Below are 21,544 nucleotides of genomic sequence, written 5' to 3'. Positions count from 1 at the left end.
ATGAAGATAGAGAAGGTCGGTCTCACCAGGGAGAAAACCGCTCTGATCAAGAACATCGAGGACCTGGAGAAGAAGGTCGCCCGCAAAAACAGATACGACGAAATGAACAGGGTGATTCAATCCGACGCCGCTGCGCAGAGAAGTGAAAACGAGTCTCTACAGCAGCGGGTCGACGAACTCACCGAGTCCATCCAGTCTATCGAGGGTGCGCCATCTTTGAACCGGAACATCCCATCGACCTCTGGGACAGCAGTCGACGCCCAACCTTGCGTCGGCCCAACAGTACTTCCAGACGCCTTAAGCGTCTTAAAAGAACTTGGCAGGTTTTCCTCCGGGTAACCCGGTTTCCTGCCCAAGTTACTTTCTTTTCTTTCTTTTTTTTGTTTTGAAAGGGTGTAGTACGGATGATCCAGATTCCTCCTGCTATTACATTTTTTTTTTTTTACCCTCATTTATCTGGTTTCCCCTCTTGCAGGTTTTCCTCCGGGTAACCCGGTTTCCTGCGTAAATTACTTTTTTTTTTTTTTTTTTACAATTTTAAGTTTGAAAGGGTGTAGTTCAGGTGATCCACCTTCCCTCCTTAAAAACATCTTTTTTTTATTTTTATTAAAAGGTTTTAAAGGAGGTATTCCAGGCGATCCAGTTTCCTCCCTTAAAAGCGGATGTTTTTACTTTGATTTATACGTTTTTAAAGAGGGTGTACAGGTAATCCGGTTTCCTTCCTTAAAAACATTTTTTGCTTTTGTTTATATGTTTTGTTAGCATGTACGATTAATAGTATAATATTTGTAAGAGCCATAATAGACTGCATTAAGATGTGTTTTTCCCGATTTATAAAAATGTCTGTAAATGCTCCATTAATTATGTTGCTGACTACATCACTAACTGATTTGTTCAGTTTTGGTTATTAGTCTGTGGAGCAAGACCGTTTTTTGAACGTCGTTGCCAAGTAGAGCATTTTGAATGACTTTCGTAATTTTGCTAGCGCCGTGCTAGCGCCGTGCTAGCGCCGTGCTATCAGTCGGTGTATTGCAGCTCGAAGAGGTAAATTGTCTCAACTCTCGGCCATGATGAAAACCATTGAAACTCTCAAGATTGATGGCACAAATGTGAATGAGGTGGAAGAGTCTTAAAAGAGTTTGAGGATGTTAATGCTGAAGTCCTGGATTTATTAGATGAAGATGAAAGACAAGCAGATCAGGATAATTGGTATGAAACAAGATCAGCACCTATAAAAGACTTTGTGGAAAATACTGAAAAGTGGTGTTCTGCAATGTGGATGAAAATAAGAAGGCAAAACAGTCACACTGGAGTTTATTTTGCAAGTGAACCTTTTGCAGCGAAGCGCTAGAGAAAACGCTAAACTTTAAAGGAAAGCACACCCAGTTTCTTCTCGACACAATGGGTCAAGACAAGTCGAACAGTCACAAATTGATGAATAGTTGTGTTCTTTCAGACGTAGAAATATGCGGTGTTGAAGAAAACACGTACATTGAACTGCCAAAGGTGTTCACACACAGCCACATCCCAGTAAAGAAAGAAAACATTCCACAACAGGAAGATATTTTATTTTCGAGGGAAGATCTCCCTCGTATTGAAGCAGAAGTCGGTCTGCTTATAGGTGCCAACATCCCATAGGCCATTGAACCGTGGCGGGTCATAGACAGTGAAGGTGAGGGACCATATGCTGTCAAAACTGCTCTTGGATGGTTGATAAATGGACCTCTTAGAAAGGGCAAAAACCCTATGACAGCCAGCGGTAAACTGCTAAGCTACACCGCTAATCCCATCTCAGTGGTGGAAATAGAAGAACTGCTAGTGAAGCAGTACAATACAGATTTACCAGAAAGAAGCTATGAAGAGAAGGATGAAATGTCCCAAGAGGATCAACAGTTCAAGCACCTGGTTACAGGGTCAGCAAAGTTAACCGATGGACATTACTGCATGAGTTTGCCGCTGAGAAATGAAAGCATCAGAGTGACAAATCATCGTGGCATTGCTCAGTACCGGGTTGATACTCTCAAGAGAAAACTCAAAAGAAATCCAGAATCCCATGAAGATTACAAAGTCTTCAAGAAAGGCATTATTGAAAAAGGCTACGCCGAGGCAATACCCACTCAGCATCTCAGTCGCAGTAATGGCAGAGAGTGGTACATTATTCACGTTGGAGCGGACCACTCGAAGAAAAAGAAGAAAAGATGGCGTCAAAGGCTATCAAACCAGGAGATATTGTCTTGATGATGGATGAATTGCTCATCTCAACTCTTGGATCATGGGTCGTGTACTAAATACATTACCAGACTCTTACGGAACCGTCAGGCGAGTTAGTGTGAAAACCAAAAGCAACACACTGGACAGACCCATAAACAAACTCTGCCTGTTTTTCCAACTCCATAGTTCAAGGCCTAAACAAAAACAGAGTTGTAAAACCCCTCTTTGTAAAGATAATGACCTAAATGATCGGATAATGCAACAATCATGATAAAACAAAACCCTTGGCCTGTAACCAATGATTTTATTCATGTTCAAGTAGGAGGCCTTTAATCATGTTTTTACAACAACAACAAAAAGACAACTTTCATCACATCAAGGAAAAGGAGAACTCGAAGCAGATGTGTCCAAGATGGCGCTGCATTTGCGCGGCAGAGGCAGACAGAGCTGTCGGAGCCGAGGCGACGGGCTGGCAGAGCGGGCTGCCCGGCTCACGGCGTACGGGTCGTATCCCTCAAACAGAGCGGTCCTCTCTTTGGGACCGGACAGCTCCAGAAGTCTCTCGCCGGCGACAAAGTTCCTCGCCGCTCTGGAGACGGGGCGGCACACCGGGCGCTCTCCTTCGAACTTTGGGTGGTCGTGCTTCGGCGCTGAGAAGGTGAGAGCGGTCGTGTCCAATAGCACGTGAAATTAACCAGTAGAGCTAACGTGACAGACTTACTAGCAAGCAGCTCGATGTGTGCTGAAGCTTTGCGGGGTATGTGGGTCATGGGCAAGGCCTTGGATTTTGGGCCCGAGCCCTCCAGAACCGGCCTTCTTTTTGGTTGGGCGAGCTGACGTATTCGTGAAGAGGCGACCGCCGTCTGCGTCACTCTGTTCAACTACGATCTCGAGAGATTATATTACACACACACACACACACACACACACACACACACACACACACACACACACAGAGTAAAAGTCGGGTTACAAGCCGCTCCTACCTTGGGTGTCCTTGCTGTAGCAAGCTAGTGCTGCTGTTAGCTCCCTATTGTAGCAAGCTAGCGCTGCTGATAGCTCCCCGCTGCAGCAAGCTAGTGCTGCTGCTAGCTCACCGTTGTCGCAAGCTAGTGCTGCTGCTAGCGCTCCGTTGTAGCAAACTAGTGCTGCTGCTAGCTCACCATTGTAGCAAGCTAGTGTTGCTGCTAGTGCTCCGTTGTAGCAAGCTAGTGCTGCTGCTAGCGCTCCGTTGTAGCAAGCTAGCGCTGCTACTGCCCGCGTCACGGCTGTCTGAGTCGGGCGTCGAGCTGAAGCTGGTCCCGCTGCCTTCAGTGGTTGTCGTGAAGCTATCAAGGAGCTAGCAGCAGCGTTAGCTGGCTACAGCGGGTAGCTAGCGTGGAAGGTAGTAGCGGCTTGTAACCCGACTTTACCGGTACATACACACACACACACACACACACACACACAATCTCAGACAATAACTGTTTGGAAATCAATCAAATCAATTACAAATGGATTCTTTTCAATGCAAAGCCTCCCATTTGCTCGCAGACCGGCTCAAGGGATGAGCTGTTAAGGCTCAGTCTTAAGAAAGTGCAACCAATAAAGTCTGCTGCGACTCATAAGACTCGTACTGGACGTAGTCCATGTGCTAGTGGTACAAGTTGAGGTTTTACCTCCTGTTCTCAAGCAGAGTAATATCTGAGAAGATAAATGTGAAACTTTGCTACTCACGCGAGCGAGCAGCGGGCGCTCCGGCTGCCAGTCCGCCGCCGGGGCCCGAGGCCGAGCCAGGCGACAAAGTCGATCGGAGGTCACGGCCCTGAGAGCCCATTCACTCACCTCCCAGATGGGAGAGAGGCTGGGGAGAGACGAAGGGACGAGGAGAGGGGAAGAAGAGGAGTGGAAATAGACACAATACTGAATTTATCTACATTAAAAAAAGGAAGGAAGCCATAAATAAATAGTTATATTATTATTATGAACAGGAAAGGGAATCATAACTCAAAGCAGATGCATTATAAAGCATCAAAGACAAGCTAAAGCTAATTGTTAGCATGCAGTAGTAATATTTAGTATATTTACGTGACTTGAGTGCAGAACTTTTTACTTCGACAGAGCTCCGACCAGCGAGGAGTTAACTCTGAGGAACACAGAGATGCACAGTGAAGGGAAGGTTGTAAGAGAAGGAAACAGTGAAGGGAAGGTTGTAAGAGAAGGAAACAGTGAAGGGAAGGTTGTAAGAGAAGGAAACAGGGAACAGTGGAGATGTACCAGGTCTGGTGGTGGACGTTGTCTTCTCTGCAGGCAGTCGGTCCAACCAGTACACAGAACGACTGCAAGATTCAAACAAAAAGAAATCAGAGAAAGAGGGAGATAAGAGAGAAAGAGAGGAAGAGGGAGGCTTACCGGTCCGGGTGTCGGAGGCGGTCGGGTTTTGGTTGAGCGAGTCTGAGCGTCTGATCCATTGAACCTCATGAACCTGATATAGACGATGAAAATGATTTAGATGATGAAGCTCATCACTGCTCTTCATCACTTATTAATATCAAGCTTCACAAACGATGATACCCAGAAAGCACGAGCTCCGTTGGGTGGACAAAACGAACAATCAATGGATTCAGTTAGAATAATATCAACATTATGGGGGGATACCCACTAGCTGAAGGTTAATTAGACTTAAATGTCCTCATCTAAACCTACTGCTGGTAACACAACGTGGTCCAACACAACCAAGTGTAGAATACATAAGAACCCAACAGCCACAATAACATGGATGACGTTTAACGTACAGAACTAATAGTAAAGGTAACGTTCATCTTTACCTGCTCAGGGCCTCGTTCTGCTTCTTGTGGTGACACCGACACCTGCTGGTTGCTAGGGGATCATGTGACCATGTGATCATGTGACGAAACACAAACGAGGCTCTTTGGGTTTTTACTGTCGTTGAGTTTAAAAAAAAGGTTTCTTCAGAAGATCGGCAATGAAAATGCAGTCGGGTCGGCCGACTGTGACCAGTCAGGTGTTTTTATCCTTAAGGTGAAGTTTACGGTTCTGTATTGTGTTCCTTATGGAACCACAATGTTTTAAACATCTTATATACAGGGGTCATACACATTGGGACAAATGGATTTCCAATTTTTCCAAGACTTTAAACCACTTTTCAATGACTTTAAACCACTTTTCAAAGAGCAAACATGTAGTGAAGTCTGTGTGTAAACATGAAAAAGTGATAAAATGTATTTAAACCAACAATGACGATTCAAAGCATACAGTACACATTTAAAATTCAGTGACAGACACAAGCTATTTAAAAACAGACACCTTTATTTTCAAAAAAAGACATTTAAATTCTTATAAAACAACAGTAAATAATCTACCAAATTTCCTTTAATAGTCGTGGTCACAGAGCCAGAGTCTGCTCCTCGGTGAAGTTACACACAGCTGCATAACATTCACAGTATGTGTAGCGTTTGGTTGAAGGACAATAATAATAATAGTAATAATAATAATAGTGTTGTTTGCAGTTACAGCATTTTTAAACAGCTCCTACCGTCTATATCTAGTTTACATCCCCATGTCTCTTCTTTCTCACTACATGGACATGGAAGTAGCTGCTGCCTTGAGAAAACACCCCTTCAGTGCAGCATGTCTCTGCTCTACAGTAAAAGCAGCTCTCCATGCAGAATCCTGTAGCTTCTTCTGCTCAAGACAGCGACGATTCTGTATATTTTTGTATATTTTTCCAAGAAGTAAAGCGACTGATCTTAATATCAATGAGTACTGATTTTCAGGAGTCCGTGGCGTGAAAATAAAAAAAAGAGCATTTCAGTGACAATAACCAGTTCACAGACGAATAATAATAATAATAATAATAATAATAATTCACGAGGCACTGAGCTCTCTTTGTAAAGCTGCCAGTGTGGAAGAAAAAATAAAAAAAGACGGCACCAAACGGTTCAATCTCTTGCGGGGCAGTTCAGGTAGAACGGCTGTGGGGAAAGAAAAACAAAAGGCATGTAGGAGAATGAGAGGAAGGAAATGAGGTGGGCACATGTGGTCAGAGCGTCTGCACGATGACGGGGTACAGCAGGGACATGTGCTCGGCCCCCCGGATGGGCAGCTTGTGCGTGGTGTAGTAGTGGATGACCTCGGGGATGGTGGAGAAGGGCGGGCTGTTCTCCCCGAGCACGAAGCGGCCCTCTGCAGACCGAGTGAACTTCATGTGCATGAAGCCCTTGCAGCTCCTGAAACGAGAGAGACGGGAGGAGGAGGAGCTTATCAACACCACGCATTCCTAATCTTAATGACAGCCGAGGAATCTAGCAGAAACGATTGTGAAACACAGTTTTCTGGTACTAAATGTAGGGAAAGACTTCTTTTCCTCTGGCTGTGGGACTCCTAAACTCATCCTCCATATCCATTATGTAACATTATGAAAGTTGTAATCACAAATGTGTCGGGAGTTGTTTTGGGAGAGTTTTTCCTGTACAGATTGTAAACCTCTGAGGCTAATTTGTGGTTTTTGGGGCAATACAAAATACATTTTAATTGGTGAACAAGTGGAAAGTTGCCTCTTGCTGCGTTCACACCGAACGAGACAAGATTTTTCACGCCACAAAAAAAAAAAGTGTTTGCACCAAAAGCGGCATGACTAATCGGCATGATGTCAACCTGAAACACAGCAGCAGACAGAGCAGAGCTTCTACCTGAGTGAGAGCGAGTAGTCGTTCCGGCAGCTCTGGCTGTTCCTCACCAGGTACGAGCTCTCCTTGCACAGAGTCAGCAGACTCTCGGCCTCCGAGCGGCTCAGGGACCCGTGGTACCACCTGCAGGGGAACACGACCACGCAAAGAGTTAAACCGCCACGCACGAGGGAACTCAGACCACACGGCTCAAAAAAACGGCAGTTTGGCAACCAATATAGTGTTCAGCTGTGAGCAAAAACAGGTTTTGTAAGTCCACAGTGTGACCTTTGACCTCCTGAAACCACCGTAAAGATCAGCTGGACTTCTGCTAGAAGACAAATTAGAAGAAATAATTCCCTCCCAGCGTTCCTGAGATATTGCGTTCTCGTCGACGGCCTGGAGGAAAACATTGAAGTCGCCATCTTTGTAACATTCGCACACGTTCCAACGTACACTTGTCTCTCGAGCGGCATGAAGGGGTCCACTCTCTCTCCCAGCCGAGGAGGCGTGTCGCCAATCGGCAGCGTGGACGAGTCGGCGGCGTACGACGCGGCGCCCGTCTTGGTGAGCCGCGTCTGCTCCGTCTGAGCTCGAGAGCGCTCCCGTTCCGCCCCTTCAAACTGAACTGTGGGCAGACAGAAACATACGGGAGGTTAGTTAACCCGCTAGTTAACCCGTTGGTTAACTCGCTGAGTACTGTGGGAACCAATCGTGTCTCCAGAACTCCTTTTTCTCTGTGTTTGAGTCATCGTAGATACCCCTAATTCATTCAAATACTTGTGTTTATTGTATGTATTTGTTCAGCAAAGTCTTGGAAAAAAATGTTTATCTGAAAAAAAATAAATCACTTCAAAAAGATTTTGATCGTAACTGCATGACCAGCATGCTATGAGCCAGATTCCCTAAAAAATGCCTCCTGGAGCGGTCAATAACACACCTTTTAGGAAAGATTAGGACCTAAAGAATTAGAATCTGAAACAAAAATTACAATAGAACAAAACCTTGTCCTGTTAGGAAGGAGTGTCAGTCGAAAAACTGTGTCGTTCGTTTGAAAAATGGAAAGGTTACGTATTTAATGGCAAAGGATTGTCTGGATGGGGCATGCTGGGACTTAAAATGGGAGCAGAAGAATTTTTGCGCACAGAAAAAAACATACGCATTTTAAAATGGCCGTCAGGACCGGCCAGTTTACCCGCTAGAGCTTTGGATATGTCATCCTTCTTCCACTCCCAGGGCTGGTCGTATTCGTCCGCCGGCCTCTCGTCGTCCCGCGGCAGCCGGCTCTCTCGGCCGTCCGTCTGGCCGAACGCCACCTCGGCCCTCTGAGGCTGCGGTTGTGCCGCCGGAGCGGCTCGGTGGTGGTGGTGGTGGCGAGGCTGCTCCTCGTACGGGTTATCGTACAACTGGCCGCCGTCCGCGCTCCCAGACCTGTCGGTCATGATGCTGTGCTGCAGTTCTGTGAACGAGGAGGGAAAGGACTTCAGCCACGAGAGCATGAACGTGCCAGATGAACAAACATGGCGTCACAGACCTGAGATGATCCGCTGGGCTTCAAACGGCTCCATGTAGCTGCAGCAGTCTGTCGAGGAAGATTTGGGCTCCCAGCTGGTTCTGCCTCGCGGGTCTGGACGGACATCAAAGGGATCAGAGTAGTCGGTGTCTGATGCTGCCGGAGCCGAAGGAATCACCTGAGGGGAGAGAACACAAGCTCATGGATAACACACTGAATCTAGTGTATTTATATATGTTTTAGTATCATAGAGTAGTATTTCATATGTTTAAGTATCATAGAGTAGTATTTATATATGGTATAGTATCATAGAGTAGTATTTATATATGTTATCGTAGTAGTATTTATATATGTTTATAGTATCATAGAGTAGTATTTATATATACGTTTATAGTATAATAGAGTGATAGTTATATAAGTTTATAGGATAAGATAATCCTGTATTAGTCCCTCAGTGGGCAAATTACAAGATTACAGCAGTCTTGCTAACAGTAAATAAAGATCAATATAAATAAACAGTAGAACAGTAATACTTTTTTTTTTAAATGATAGAGTTTGAAAAATATTTAATATACAGATGGTATAAAAAATATAATAAGTAAGAATGTATAAAAGTATTGCACAATAAGTAAAATATGGATATAGTAGTATCATAGAGTAGTATTTATACATGTTATAGAGAAAATGTGTAACCAAAATGAGATCAAGACAACGCAAAGGACGGAAGGAATAAAAGAGAAAACCAAATGAAAGTGAAGCAGGAATAAAAAGCGTCCTTACAGGTTCCTCTTGAGCGCTCACAGGACTGAGGGGAACTTTACAGCAGCCGAACTCCTGAGAGTCCACTTTAATGAGTCTGTGCTTGGGAGAGACCACTTTCACCTGGAAGATGACACACAAACACAACTTTTAAATGTTCAGAAATAACCTCAAATTCTCAACGTCAAATGGGAGATCTAGAAGAACAAATACGATGGTGTGGATTTTCAAAAAGGTACATTCAGCGAGAGACACGGTGCAGACTTACATGACTGTAAAAAGATGCATGTCATACCTCCACGCCATTAGGCAGCACCGAGGCGAACGCGGGGAAAGAGGGCAGGCTCACTGTGGCGCTGCAGGGGCTGAAGCCGCCATTTTGATGCTCCTTATCGAAGTGTTGGTACGGGTCCTCAAAGTCCAGCTCCTTCTGAGCTCTGTAGGCCCTCAGGATCTCACTTTCGCTGTAATCTGGCCTCGGGGGCTGCGGAGGGTCACGCCGGGTGCCAAAGTTGAGGTAGTCCTTCAACCACTTTGCCATGGATCTGGAGGAAGAAGTGGCAAACGGGATCATTTAGAATAAATAAGGGAGGACGAAGTGATGAAACACTTCAACATTTCAGCCATTACTTGAATAGTTGGGAAATATACATGTTACAACAACACAAGAGACAAATAACCTCCATCAGGGGATCAATAAAATCTCAGCTTTACAAATGTATAGTACGTTTTCTATAATATAAAATTAGACAAGAGAGTTAACATTAGTTTTTACACAAGACCAATCACATGGACAAAAGAATACAGTTATCGCCTAATGGTAAAGTTAAATATTTAACATAAGCTCAGAGAAATAAATAATGCACAAACCAGATGCCCAAACTGTTACATTGAGTTGGGCCTATAAAAAAGGTCTAATATGAATAATCAATCACGAGGATTTAGTTTACTTTACTATATAATATTATATTAACTAGCTAGAGATAATGACTATGCTCTAAAACAATAGGTGTGAGCATCAAATCAACAAGTATAAACAGCAAAAACTGCATATTTGAGAGAACAAAAGTTAGCAAATCACAGCGACCATTGACAATAGCTAGTTAGCATCAGGAGGTGAATTAGGGGGTTTTAATCAAATCACCCAACGTTATTTATTATAATAATGCTAGATTAAAGGAAGCATTTCCTTCAAAACCATCAGCACCAAGCTAAATAGTTGACACATAGCACTAATATGTTATTTATTATGAACAAGTAAAGGGTTAAAAGTAATGAGTCGTACAATGGATGGTCAACGCTGAGTAGCTGGATAGCAGCTAACCGCGAAGCATCTCAGCAGTTAACGTCAAGGATTAAACGTTTACGGCTTAACGTTTAACACCAACGTCAACGGCTAAACGTTTACGACGTCTACCAACGTCAACGGCTAAACGTTTACGTCGTCTTCCTCACGGCAACGGCTAAACGTTTGCCAACGTTACTTCTTCACGCTCACCCTTTCTCTTCGCATTGACGGCTCCCCGTTCCAGTAATGTCTTCCAGCTCACCATCCGACCGGACGGTCGTCCGTTAACGTTGTAGGGCCTAAAAATAAAACATTGTTAATCCGTGAAATCCGTTCTGCCTCCGAGCCAAGCGGGTCAGTCTGCTAATGTTAGCCCCGGACCAGACGAGACCGTGGAGCAGCGCTGCCCCCGACACAACACTCGCTGGCACGGCGCCGGCGGACGCTCTTAAAGGGGCAGTGAGAGGTTTTTTGGTTGGCCGACATTAAAGCTTTCAGGGTGCAACGTTCGCCTACACCTGTAATCTTCAATGTTGCAACATCATGTATATATTAAAATATAATGGTCCATACGGTTATTTATTATATTTTTTTATTTATGTATACATGTTATACATAATTGTATACATGATTTATGTATACATGATATATAAATATATTTCATATATGTATATAATGGTCCATACTATTATTTATACATATATGATGATATATGACGTTGCAACATCAGGGATTACTGGTGTAAGCAAATATCTATATATTTTTTCTTTCTTGTGGTGTGATGTTTTTTAAAAATCAAATGCCTTGTTTTGACTTACACCCATATGTCTGGTTGTGGCTTTCATATGGTATTTAAACTAAACCAAGAGTGTTATAAGAAAGACATATATACACTAATTTGAAATTCACATATCTGACAGCCTGACAGTAGGAAAATACAAGAGAGGGATAGTACAAATAATAATACATTAATTCAATATCTACAGCTACCAACAAGCAAACACCCAGATGTCATACTGTCAATATTACATGTCTCACCTCTAATAGAAATCAAAATAAATGTACCTACACCCTAAGAATAATTACATCCCATTAAAATGTCAATACAAATGTTGAATGACATACTTTAAATACTACAAACTCAGTGAAATATAGCAAGTTTGTAGTTGGAACTTATTTATTCTAAATATCAAACAGACAGACATTGGGTTGCTCATAAATACACATACATACAATTCATTGTTTGAAATCGATAAAAGCTTCCTTCAAATGGCTTGAGACATTCACGTTAATTTCTATAAGACAGAGAAAAGCAGAAAGTCCTCACAACAGAGAAACATTCCCTGTTTTTTAGTCTCAATCGATTAGTCGTTTAGTTGGAATAAACCAAAACCGTCCTTTGATGTCTTTCCTGGTCGACATTTACGAAGTAAAGCGAGACGTGTCCGTGAAGGTTTTCTGCAGAATCCACTGCTCTGCACTCGGCTGGACGTCAGCGGAGGGACACGAGGGTCCTCGCTGCCTGTGGAGAGCAGCTGGCTTCCAGACTCCAAGTGGCCCCGGATCAGGTCCCTGAGGCACCCCCAGAGAGGAGGAAGAAGAGGAAGAGGAGGAGTGGCCAGCAAAAAACATCCAAACCTTTCATCCACTTCTGCAGGAAGACGGTCGCTCACAGCAGGGACTTCACCAGCGCCACCATGTGGTCGACGCCACACGCTACGTCCACCACCTGACCAGGCACAGTCACCTGATGGAGAAACACACAGAACATCAGAAAAACTAGAAAACTTGACGCACTTTGTAGTTTCTTTGCATTCTCTCCACTGACCAGCAGGGGGCCACGTTTTAATCCCAAAACACAAAGTTTATACCCAAATGCAGCGTTTTTTAAATACGAGCTTTAAAGGACTTGTGGGTTTGGGAAAAGTGGATGAGTACCGATTTAATACTAGTGTGGTGCATGACTAATATTGAATCCGTGTCGTCTTACCCTCCATGGGAAGTACTGGTCGTCTTTCTTGCCGATGCCCAAACAGCCTCTCACGTTCTTCCCCCAGACGAAGAGCTCGCCTCGATCTGCAACGCAAAACCATCAGACGTGAGCGCGCTGTGCCTCGGCACAAAATACACAACGAGTGGCTGAAGGAGAACACAGAAAGACAGTCTGATGTGTATAACTGGAAGCTTTAATTTATGTATAACTTAAAGTAGGGAGTTTCCCCCCTTCATGCATTGAAAGGTCCGTGAGCAGGTTCCAGTTATACATTTTTATTTCTGTATCTTGTGGCAAATCTTTTGGATTTTTGGTCCTTCAGACATGAGAGTTAGACGTGAAGATTAACACTAGTGCTTAGCTTAGCTTAGCATAAAGACTGGAAACGGAGGGAAACAGCTAGCCTGGCTCTGTAAAAACGCAACTCGTTTTAAGCCCCCGACAGTGGAGCACCTCGACCCTAACAGTTACACACTTACCCGTCACTGCAGCGAAATGGTTGAGGCCACAGCGGACGCTGGTGACGGCGACCGAGGGGTTGAACTCAGAGCCTCCGAACAGCGTGGAGGGAATCATCTCCGGGGTCGAGGACTCGGAGAGTTTTGGGCCTTTTCCCAGGATGCCGTAGCCCCACACAAACACCTCTCCTCTCTCTGAAAAGATCCAGAGACACGGACTCAGTTTATACCCCGACATGGTGTCAGAGGCTGTGTTTTAGCAGTTAGCATCATACACATTAGCATTTTGTGCTGACAGGAAGTGATACAAAGTGGAAACTTAAAACTTTATCAAAAGGTTTTCCTCAGATTTTGTACTTTTTTGTCCAATGACAAATGATCCAATGATGAAAATTGACAAGACAACGTACACAAAGCAGGAAAGATGGACACTAATCTCCCACAATGCAATGCACAAAAGGAAACTGAGACAACTGATTTCATTTTTTAATTTGTCTAACTTTACTTTTCATGTTGACAAACTGAGAGAAATGCTCTCCCCAGGGTACTTCCTTAATTCATGGATGAAATGTTGGTTATCACTTCAAAACCCTAACTCCTTAAATGTTCTGTACTTTTACAAGAACCTTTTTTTGGGGGGCCAAAATGTCCCTGAAACTTAATTTGACCTCCAGTCGCTGCGATTCAAACACAATGAGGTCCTCAAAGGTTTCTTCGTCCATTAGGGAAATAAAAAGACTCTTTTGTGTGAACACTGACCGTTGAGGATGGCCACCTGTGTGCCTCCGCATGCCGCCTGAACCACCTTTCCACAGCCGACCAGAGGAAGAAGTCGAGGAGAGTTGATCTGAAAGACCAGATGAAGAAAAAAAAAAGAGCTCAGTGACGGCGATTACATGAAGAACTTAGCTGTGTTTCCAAATATTCAAAGTTATTGAGTTAACTGCTGTTTTTTTTCCTTAAACGATCTTTCTCTCTTGAAGTCCTAAAACCTGCATTCTCTCTCCTGACCACCAGGGGGCGAGTCCTCTGAGAAAATGACTGTCTCACTTGATTTACTCCCTCAGTCCACTTCTTACCTACAATCCAACTGACTATAATGCAAGATCTGCTAATACAAACACATTTTACTCATATGTAGATGTTATTTTCCTTTTGTGAGACCTACATTAATACATTTTGAGAGCAAATAGAAACCCAACGGAGCCGTGACTCCTTTGTGCTGCAGGATCGGTCACACAGAGGCTCAGAACAGAGGCAGTCAGCATGAAACATATCTTCAGCGCGGGTCCGTCCTCCTCACCTGAGTGGACTCGGTGACCGAGGCCAGCTGCAGGTATTCGGAGTTCCCCCAACCGTACAGCTGTCCGTCTGCGGACACGGCCAGGCTGCAGTCTCCATACGTGCTGATCTGCTGCACCTCCACCCCGGACAGATCCCCTCCCACCTCCACCGGGCGGGCGCTGATGTCGTGGTGACCTAGACCTGGAGAACGAGGACGAAAGATACGGGAATTTAAAAACATATCCTTATCTTGCACTCCTTAAAAAAAACAACCTACCTCAAGCTCCATGTCTCTATAATTGCCTCTGATCAGAGCGTACGTGTACTTATGACATGTGGTTCATTGAATAAACGCTGGAATTAACCAAAAGACTGCACTGCACAAGATATTTGAGGCGGTTTTACAAAGATATTTTGTATCTAGTGGTAATTTAACTGTTCACTGGAGCAAAAACAAAGGGGAAGAGGTCTGACGGGTGGAGAGCACTGACCCGTCTGTCCGTCTGCGCCCCATCCACACGCAAACACCTTCCCGCTCTCAGTGAGGAAGAGGCTGTGATCCTGACCACATGCCACCTGGGAACCAGAAGAGAACCAGAAGAGAATCAGAAGAGAACCCTCAAAGTGCAAAATGTACACGGCACACAGGATTTATCTGTGAGAAGCTTTTAACAGGTCCTGAACAGTGTAGTCCTGGTGTCGTGTAGTCCTCTAGAACCTCCTTCAGCTCAGACTCCAGCAGAGAGCAGTCCACCGTGGACTAGACCTTCTGCCTCCTCTCTGCTGCAGGGAGGGAGGAAGAGAGGGAGGAGAAGAGGAAGACTCACCTGGGTGACCCGGCTGTCGAAGCCTTTCATCTTGTGAATGATGTGACTGCCGCTGTTTGGACACGAGACAGAAACAAGTCACTGGAGGTCGTCCATCTCTCTCAGACTTCCTTTAACGTTCGGTCAGATTTTCTAATCATTAAAACTGGAAAATGTGGTGAAAGTGCTAAAAATAAATAAAAACAAGCACATGCATATTTTTACCGTATTTTTTTCACATCATTATTTGTAGTTTCTTTGTAATGTAGAATTTGCATTTATGTTCTTTTTTGTATTGTTAGAACAAACCTGTAAACTTCATCTTCAATGATGCGTCTTCCACACTGCCCGTACGCGTTGTTTCCCATACTGAACACTAAGAGAGACAGAAGCAGAGAGAAAGGATGAGCGTCTTCACTCATATGTAATTTGGAGTATGGGGTTTTGGAGTTTTGGGGGTGAAGAGAGCCTCTTACCTCCCTCCTGGTCGGTGAGGATCAGAGAGTGAGCGCGGCCGCACGCGACCTGAACCACTTTGGTCTGCAGCGGCTCGGCGAGCGGCAGCGCCACCGGGGAGGGTTCCAACACGAAGTCGTAGCTCTGAACTACAGACGGGCGGGACGGGAAAAAGGAAGCGTTAATGTAGTAATCCTAGAAAAAACAGCTGCAAGATTCAATGATGAGACATGATAATATGTGTAGAACTCATGATAAGACTTAATATAATAACATAATCCAGATCCAAATACATTATCAGTGCCTGAAAAAGCTAAATATACACAATAGTGATCTTAACAATGTTTATATTTTGTCTTAATAAATGTTGTCTGTTTCTTCTTTTTATAAGATGTTGTTTGGTTCTGCTGCAACTCTTTTTTCATGACTATAATTAGTTTTTTGTGGAATACTTTGACTGTTTTTTAGTCATTTTGTTCAGGCACTTTATTCTTTGTTACACATAAGCATCATCATGGATTGCATGTAAACTGACGTCAACTTGATGTAACCAGTTTAGAGGATTTCCTTCAGTGTGATCTGTCATAATCTGAAGCTCTAACTTTTAACCAAAAACAACACGTCATTGCAGAGAAGTGTATGATGAGTTTGCAGAGCCATTTAGCTGAAAACCCCTTAAAAGCAAAAATAACGCGCTAAAGACAATAAAACCCCCCAAAGAGCTGGTGATAATTCATTCCTGGTGGTGTCTTACGGCGACTGTGCTGTGTGCGTTGGAAGCCCAGCTGAGAGTCCTTGTTCAGGCCCATGCCCCACAGCTTGATCACGTCTTTGGTCCGCGAGGCGATGAGAGTGAAGCCGTAACCACAAGCAGCAGAGGAGATCTACAGCAGAGGAAGAGCAGCGAGGGAGTTCAGTCCTAGAAAGTGTATATAACGTTGTGTGTAAACCAGAACTCTACCATGCATCATGTCTTTTGTGTTAAGAGCCTAACCAAGTTTAATAAAGCGGAGATCACCTGCTCTGCGGTCTCCAGTCGGTAAGGAGTCAGCTGGTGTTTGCGGGGCGGCTTCCTGCCGCTGTCCGGCACCACGAAGCTGGGGATACCCAGAGCGCCGGTTAAGCTGAAGCCCCACACAAACACTTTGTGGTTAGGCTTCTTGTGCTTGCCCACATACTGAAACACTGGAGCGTTGCTGGTTTTCTCCTGGGGTCTGGGAGCTTTTCTCAGAGTCGCATAACCACAGACTTGAATCCCTGTGCTGATGTGTCGCGGGCACAGTCGCATGCAAGAAAGAGCCATGCTAGAGAAAAGAGAGAGACAAGCAGACGTCACTGTGATGAACTGCAGAGGAATATAGGACACAGTTTCAGGGGAAGATAGGACACAGTTAGGGGTCTTGGTTTGGTCGCAAGAAGTCCGTTTTTAACATTACTTTTTATGGAAGGAGGGGATTTTCATAATAGTTAACTAGTATTAATACTTACTAATAATAGCTCTTAGTTAATTAATCAAATAAAGTCAAATCAGTGTCAAACTAATTGTAAAAATAGAAGAAAAAAATTGCAAACATTAAGCAGTAATAACACGTTATATCTAATATATGTAACATCACATAAAAATAGTGGCACTTTAAAACGTTGAAATTGAGAAAAATTGTAACGGCACGAACATTCGTCTACTTATTCTAACAAATAACGCCATCATCGTCTTGTTGAATACAAAAAGCATGACACTGGAAGACTTTGAAGACTGTTAAGACTGGTCGGGGTGTGCTGGTAAATTCGGCTTGATGCTGGTCTATTAAGCAGTTCTATATATATATTAATTTAATCTCACTGTTTAACCACCTCACCGCCAGCGAAACCCGTATTTCACGTTACTTTGACACGCGAGCGCCGATGGACGGCCAATAAGGAATAGTCACGATAAAAACTAAGAAAGATAGAAAATACCCTAAAGTAACAGGTGTTTGGTGAATATGGTTAATGCCGAATGAGAAAGGGACTTACAATCATTCGCTTAAGATAACACGCCGTTATTTAATACAATTAGATGTTTAACAATACTCACTAGAGAATTAAATGATTGGTAAAAATGAACTGAGTTTCACCTCGCGCTCTACTCGTTTTTTTCCACGTGACAAGCTACCTAGCTCAGTTTGAATGAACTTACCTTGACTTCCGTTTTTTTCTAACGTGTTTCGCGGGCTGAAGAACTAACTTACTTCCTCACATTACTTTCTGTTGAAGCAGCCTAAATGGTAATTAATATATTTCAATGTCATTTTCGGCGTGTTTGTTTACCTTTAGTTAACCTAGCTAACCCCGGAAGCGGAAACGGCAGTTATTCTTCTTCTGTGGTTATTCTCACATCACAGACGGAAATATCGCCACCTAGCAACAGCGGAGTGTGTAACATGGTCACTCATATGGTACAAGTAGTAATACCACACATTACAAATACTCAGTTACATGTAGATGTACTGCATTTAAACGTTATCTAGTTACACTTATCTGTGTTGAATCAGGAAAATTATACCATACATAATTATCAGATGTAAATAATGTAAATATAAAATGTCTCGTGTGACTGTTAATACTATTATATTATTATCAATTAGATTAATATAACTCATGCATTAATGTAAATTTTATATATATATATATATATATATATATATATATATATATATATATATATATATATATAAACAAATATATATTTCATTTTTATTTTAATTAAAAATAATTTATATATAGTTTCTATACATATATTATTTTTTTTTAATTGAATTTAATATATATAGGGATATTTTTGGCGACGTATATAATATTAGTCTTTATTTATGACCTTACCTCAATCGACACCCTTTATTCACACATTAACCAGATCACACATAAAACACACACACACACACACACACACGCACACACACACACACATATTAGCTGGGGGCCCTTTTGCTTTGTATAATTCTGTGTGTTGTAAATATGTGTTGCCGATGCAATGCAGAGACATGACAGCCAGGTGATGGAACTCGTACGAGTCGTCCCGTCTAAGTAGAGCCTGTAATCCTCTAAGAGGATCAGGTCTGAGACCCGGGAGGGTAAAGGACCCACTAACCGTCCCCAGCAGCACATGTTCCCTCCTGTCGTCCCGTGAAAATGTGTCGGTTTGTAAAGTTCTGAGAGATGTCTTGATTTTAATGGACGCGTGAACGCTGATGGAGGCCGAGAGCCGGAGTCGTTTCCTTCATGCTTCCTGAATATTCCTGCTGCGACTGAGAGGAGGACGAGTTCAGGTGAGAGACGGTGTGAGAGCGGGACGCTTATAGTATTAAGAGGGTCAAAACTGACCCACATTGGGTTAATTAGGCTCTAATGTTAACATTAACATACAAACGTCACTTTACTGTATCTTATTTTGAGCATTTAAAAGCAGCATCTAGATAACACACTATAATTAACACTTTAAATTGACACTTTACATTGTACATTGTCATATGTTTACGTCTTTTATACTATTGTTCATTGTTTTTGCACCAATAACCAAATCAAATTCCTTCTTTGTGCTATATAAATTTTGCAAATAAACATTTCTGTTTGTGATGGTTGTAATCATAATTAAATCCTTCAGGTGTTTTCTTAGTGTACATTATTTGCCAACAATTATTATTATTTTAAACTGTGCTGTACATGATAATGAGTGTCCATAGCAGTTTTAGAAGAAGTATTTGAATATTTTAATTATAAGTATAAGTGTTAAGCACTAAAAGGTGAGTTCTTTGATGATAAATCACATTTCAACCACACGTGACCTCTCGTCCCACTCAGGCGGCCATGCCGGCGCTGCAGGTGCTCTGCAGCCTGGTCGGCTGGTTCTGTCTCTACCGGTGGTTCTGCCGGACCTTCGCTCAGCGGGGGCCCGAGTGGAACTGCCGGCTGGTGACCTTGACCCACGGGGTCTTCATCGTGCTGCTGACGGCGTACGTCCTCTTCATCGACGGACCCTGGCCGTTCACGCACGCAGGTCGGTGCCGCTCAGAGTATTCAACGCGACATAATCTAATCTGAAATATCTAGTACCGTAAAAGTCGGGTGACAAGCCGCTACTACCTTCGGTGGGTGTCCCCACTGTAGCAAGCTAGCGCTGCTGCTAGCCCCCCGCTAGCTGCTGCTGCTAGCCCCCCGCTAGCTGCTGCTGCTAGCCCCCCGCTAGCTGCTGCTACGTCCCCTCTGCCCGGAAGACTGAGTGATTGTCAACATCAACATTTTTGAGGAAACGGCCAAAACACTGTTGGGTTTTTAAAAGTTTCAATACAAAGGGTTACCACATTGTATTTTAAATATTTAACCCCCACGCCTCCCCCACAGGTACAGAAAACACGGAGCTCCAGATCGCGTCCATGGCCGTCTGCCTCGGCTACTTCCTGTTCGACCTGTGCTGGTGCGTGCGCCACCACACGGAGGGTCCCGTCATGATGGCCCACCACGCCGGCAGCATCGCGGGCATCCTGCTGGCTCTGCTCATGGGGGTGTCGGGCTGCGAGACCTGCGCCGTAATCTTCGGCAGCGAGATCACCAACCCCCTGCTGCAGAGCCGCTGGTTCCTGCGTCGGCTGGGCCTGTACGACGGCCCGCTGGGGGACGCCGTGGACCTGCTCTTCATCTCGCTGTTCGCCACGGTGCGCGTGGGCGTCGGCGGGATCCTGTTCTACCGCGAGCTCGCCTCCCCCAGGACCACGCTCGTGATGAAGCTGGGCGGCGTGGCCATGTATGGACTCGCCTGGGTGTTCATGGTGGACATCGCCCGCTTCGGCTTCAAGAAAAGTCGAGCCAAGTACAAAAAGTGGCGGGAAAACAACAAGCTCAAAGACGGGATCAAGAAGAGCGACTGACGGGAGGACGGCGTCAAACTGTGTGAATCAATATAGGACCGTGAAAGTGGGGTTCACAAGCCGCTCCTACCTAACGGTGGTTGTCCCCCGTTGTAGCAAGCTAGCGCTGCTGCTAGCTTCGGTTGTAGGGGAACTAGCAGCCGTGCTCGCTGGTTGCAGTAGGGAGCTAGCGGAGACATCCGCTGAAGCTAATAGCGGCTTGTAACCCAACTTTTTACGGTAATATTTAGCGATAGAGATTGAAAACTTTTTTCCACAACCGTTTCCAAACCGCATAGTATGGAAGCCCATTCCTGCCACAAAAAATAAATAAATAAATTAGGACCAAAAAAAAAAAAAAAATTAGGGAGAAAAAAATATATAGATTTCTTTTCGTTGACAAAAATAAAGAAAACATCTAAGTAATACGTTATTTCATCACTTTGGTTTTACAATACCTTAAATTAAATGTAAATATGTATTGTTCATACAACAAAACAAGTACAGGTAAAAAAAAAAGTCCAATCTTGTTTCAATTCAAAATATCTTTTAGTAAATAACAAGAGCACTTGAATATAAAACAGTGCTTGCTTGGCATTGTCAACCACCTGTAAGCCCGTATTGATGGGTTACTTTAAGGTAAATAATTCATTCAATATATGTGTGGACTTTGCATTTTACTCAGTTCTTAAAAATGGTCAATGGAAGGTCAACAATGTACTTTGTCTGTACAGATATTAGCTACAATTATATTTAGGCTGTAACTATAATTTTGCCATTTGTAGTCAGTAGACAAGTTCTCATTTCTCTCCTGGAATGAAACTTTGTTGCCTTTGTTGCCTTTTTTCAAGTCAACGGAAAAAAAAGACAACGAAAAAATATATAATTTTTTTTGGTCCTAATTTTTTTTTGGTCCTAATTTCTTTTCTTTTTTTTGGTCCTAATTTTTTTTAATTTTTTTTTTTGGTCCTAATTTTTATTTATTTTTTTGCGTGGCAGGAATGGGCTTCCATAGCAAACAAATCCTCAGCATTGAACACGTTTTAACGTGAGAGTTTGGTTTTGTCCGTTTTGTCCTGGGTCCCCTTGTGGATACGAGGAGCTCATTCTGAGTTTCAGATGAACATACACTAATGAAAACATAGTTATGAATATTCTATTTTATTTCTGCTGAAATATCCCTGAAATCTTTTAAATGTGTAAAAAATATTCCTAAACTAATGTACTTT

The 21,544-nt window shown here is 43.4% G+C and overlaps 4 protein-coding genes across 5 annotated transcripts; 1 reads left to right on the top strand and 3 right to left on the bottom strand.

Moving 5' to 3' along the window:
- Positions 1-2,509: 2,509 nt before the first annotated feature.
- Positions 2,510-5,082, bottom strand: spmap2 (sperm microtubule associated protein 2). Its single transcript, XM_068599958.1, has 7 exons — positions 5,019-5,082; positions 4,603-4,675; positions 4,468-4,529; positions 4,279-4,336; positions 3,928-4,054; positions 2,933-3,092; positions 2,510-2,861 (listed from the first exon to the last, which is right to left on the bottom strand). Exons 2-7 carry the CDS (start codon positions 4,659-4,661, stop codon positions 2,587-2,589), a joined length of 741 nt encoding a protein of 246 aa, XP_068456059.1. The 5' UTR covers positions 4,662-4,675; positions 5,019-5,082; the 3' UTR covers positions 2,510-2,586.
- Positions 5,083-5,502: 420 nt separating this feature from the next.
- Positions 5,503-10,863, bottom strand: LOC137802233 (SH2 domain-containing adapter protein F-like). Of its 2 annotated transcripts, none has more exons than XM_068599956.1 (8): positions 10,649-10,863; positions 9,446-9,695; positions 9,172-9,273; positions 8,413-8,569; positions 8,074-8,337; positions 7,335-7,506; positions 6,903-7,022; positions 5,503-6,440 (listed from the first exon to the last, which is right to left on the bottom strand). In XM_068599956.1, the coding sequence occupies exons 2-8, from the start codon at positions 9,689-9,691 to the stop codon at positions 6,254-6,256; spliced, it is 1,248 nt and encodes a 415-aa protein (XP_068456057.1). In that variant the 5' UTR covers positions 9,692-9,695; positions 10,649-10,863; the 3' UTR covers positions 5,503-6,253. The 2 variants fall into 2 exon arrangements, with proteins under 2 accessions (XP_068456057.1, XP_068456058.1); XM_068599957.1 differs by lacking the exon at positions 10,649-10,863 and adding an exon at positions 10,436-10,477.
- Positions 10,864-11,975: 1,112 nt separating this feature from the next.
- On the bottom strand, positions 11,976-17,753 carry rcc1l (RCC1 like). The gene is made up of 12 exons (XM_068600867.1): positions 17,612-17,753; positions 16,454-16,739; positions 16,190-16,319; positions 15,456-15,584; positions 15,289-15,355; positions 15,001-15,052; positions 14,665-14,749; positions 14,193-14,374; positions 13,649-13,736; positions 12,911-13,084; positions 12,429-12,514; positions 11,976-12,185 (listed from the first exon to the last, which is right to left on the bottom strand). Exons 2-12 carry the CDS (start codon positions 16,736-16,738, stop codon positions 12,108-12,110), a joined length of 1,356 nt encoding a protein of 451 aa, XP_068456968.1. The 5' UTR covers position 16,739; positions 17,612-17,753; the 3' UTR covers positions 11,976-12,107.
- Positions 17,754-19,269: 1,516 nt separating this feature from the next.
- On the top strand, positions 19,270-20,336 carry LOC137802378 (TLC domain-containing protein 5-like). The gene is made up of 2 exons (XM_068600181.1): positions 19,270-19,468; positions 19,813-20,336. Exons 1-2 carry the CDS (start codon positions 19,279-19,281, stop codon positions 20,334-20,336), a joined length of 714 nt encoding a protein of 237 aa, XP_068456282.1. The 5' UTR covers positions 19,270-19,278.
- The last annotated feature ends 1,208 nt before the right edge of the window (positions 20,337-21,544 follow it).

This window comes from Clinocottus analis, unplaced genomic scaffold (genome assembly GCF_023055335.1).
Source record: "Clinocottus analis isolate CAN_PGR_092001 unplaced genomic scaffold, fCliAna1.0.p SCAF_5, whole genome shotgun sequence".
Classification (NCBI taxonomy): domain Eukaryota; kingdom Metazoa; phylum Chordata; class Actinopteri; order Perciformes; family Cottidae; genus Clinocottus; species Clinocottus analis.
This window is presented reverse-complemented; position numbering and strand designations above follow the sequence as displayed.

Bases quoted from the DNA above. Each gene is read 5' to 3' on its own strand.
- rcc1l (XM_068600867.1), bottom strand. From the start codon at position 16,738: ATGGCTCTTTCTTGCATGCGACTGTGCCCGCGACACATCAGCACAGGG. The intron at 16,320-16,453 runs GTGATCTCCGCT...CCTCTGCTGTAG, and splicing joins GACTGGAGACCGCAGAGCAG to ATCTCCTCTGCTGCTTGTGG. The intron at 14,750-15,000 runs GTGAGTCTTCCT...TCTGGTTCCCAG, and splicing joins TCGACAGCCGGGTCACCCAG to GTGGCATGTGGTCAGGATCA.
- LOC137802233 (XM_068599956.1), bottom strand. From the start codon at position 9,691: ATGGCAAAGTGGTTGAAGGACTACCTCAACTTTGGCACCCGGCGTGAC. The intron at 7,023-7,334 runs GTACGTTGGAAC...GTTCCCCTGCAG, and splicing joins ATGCCGCTCGAGAGACAAGT to GTGGTACCACGGGTCCCTGA. The intron at 6,441-6,902 runs GTAGAAGCTCTG...CTCTCGTTTCAG, and splicing joins GACTACTCGCTCTCACTCAG to GAGCTGCAAGGGCTTCATGC.
- LOC137802378 (XM_068600181.1), top strand. From the start codon at position 19,279: ATGCCGGCGCTGCAGGTGCTCTGCAGCCTGGTCGGCTGGTTCTGTCTC. The intron at 19,469-19,812 runs GTCGGTGCCGCT...CCTCCCCCACAG, and splicing joins CTGGCCGTTCACGCACGCAG to GTACAGAAAACACGGAGCTC.
- spmap2 (XM_068599958.1), bottom strand. From the start codon at position 4,661: ATGGATCAGACGCTCAGACTCGCTCAACCAAAACCCGACCGCCTCCGA. The intron at 4,530-4,602 runs GTAAGCCTCCCT...TGAATCTTGCAG, and splicing joins CGCCTCCGACACCCGGACCG to TCGTTCTGTGTACTGGTTGG. The intron at 3,093-3,927 runs GTGAGTAGCAAA...TCGAGATCGTAG, and splicing joins AGCGCCCGCTGCTCGCTCGC to TTGAACAGAGTGACGCAGAC.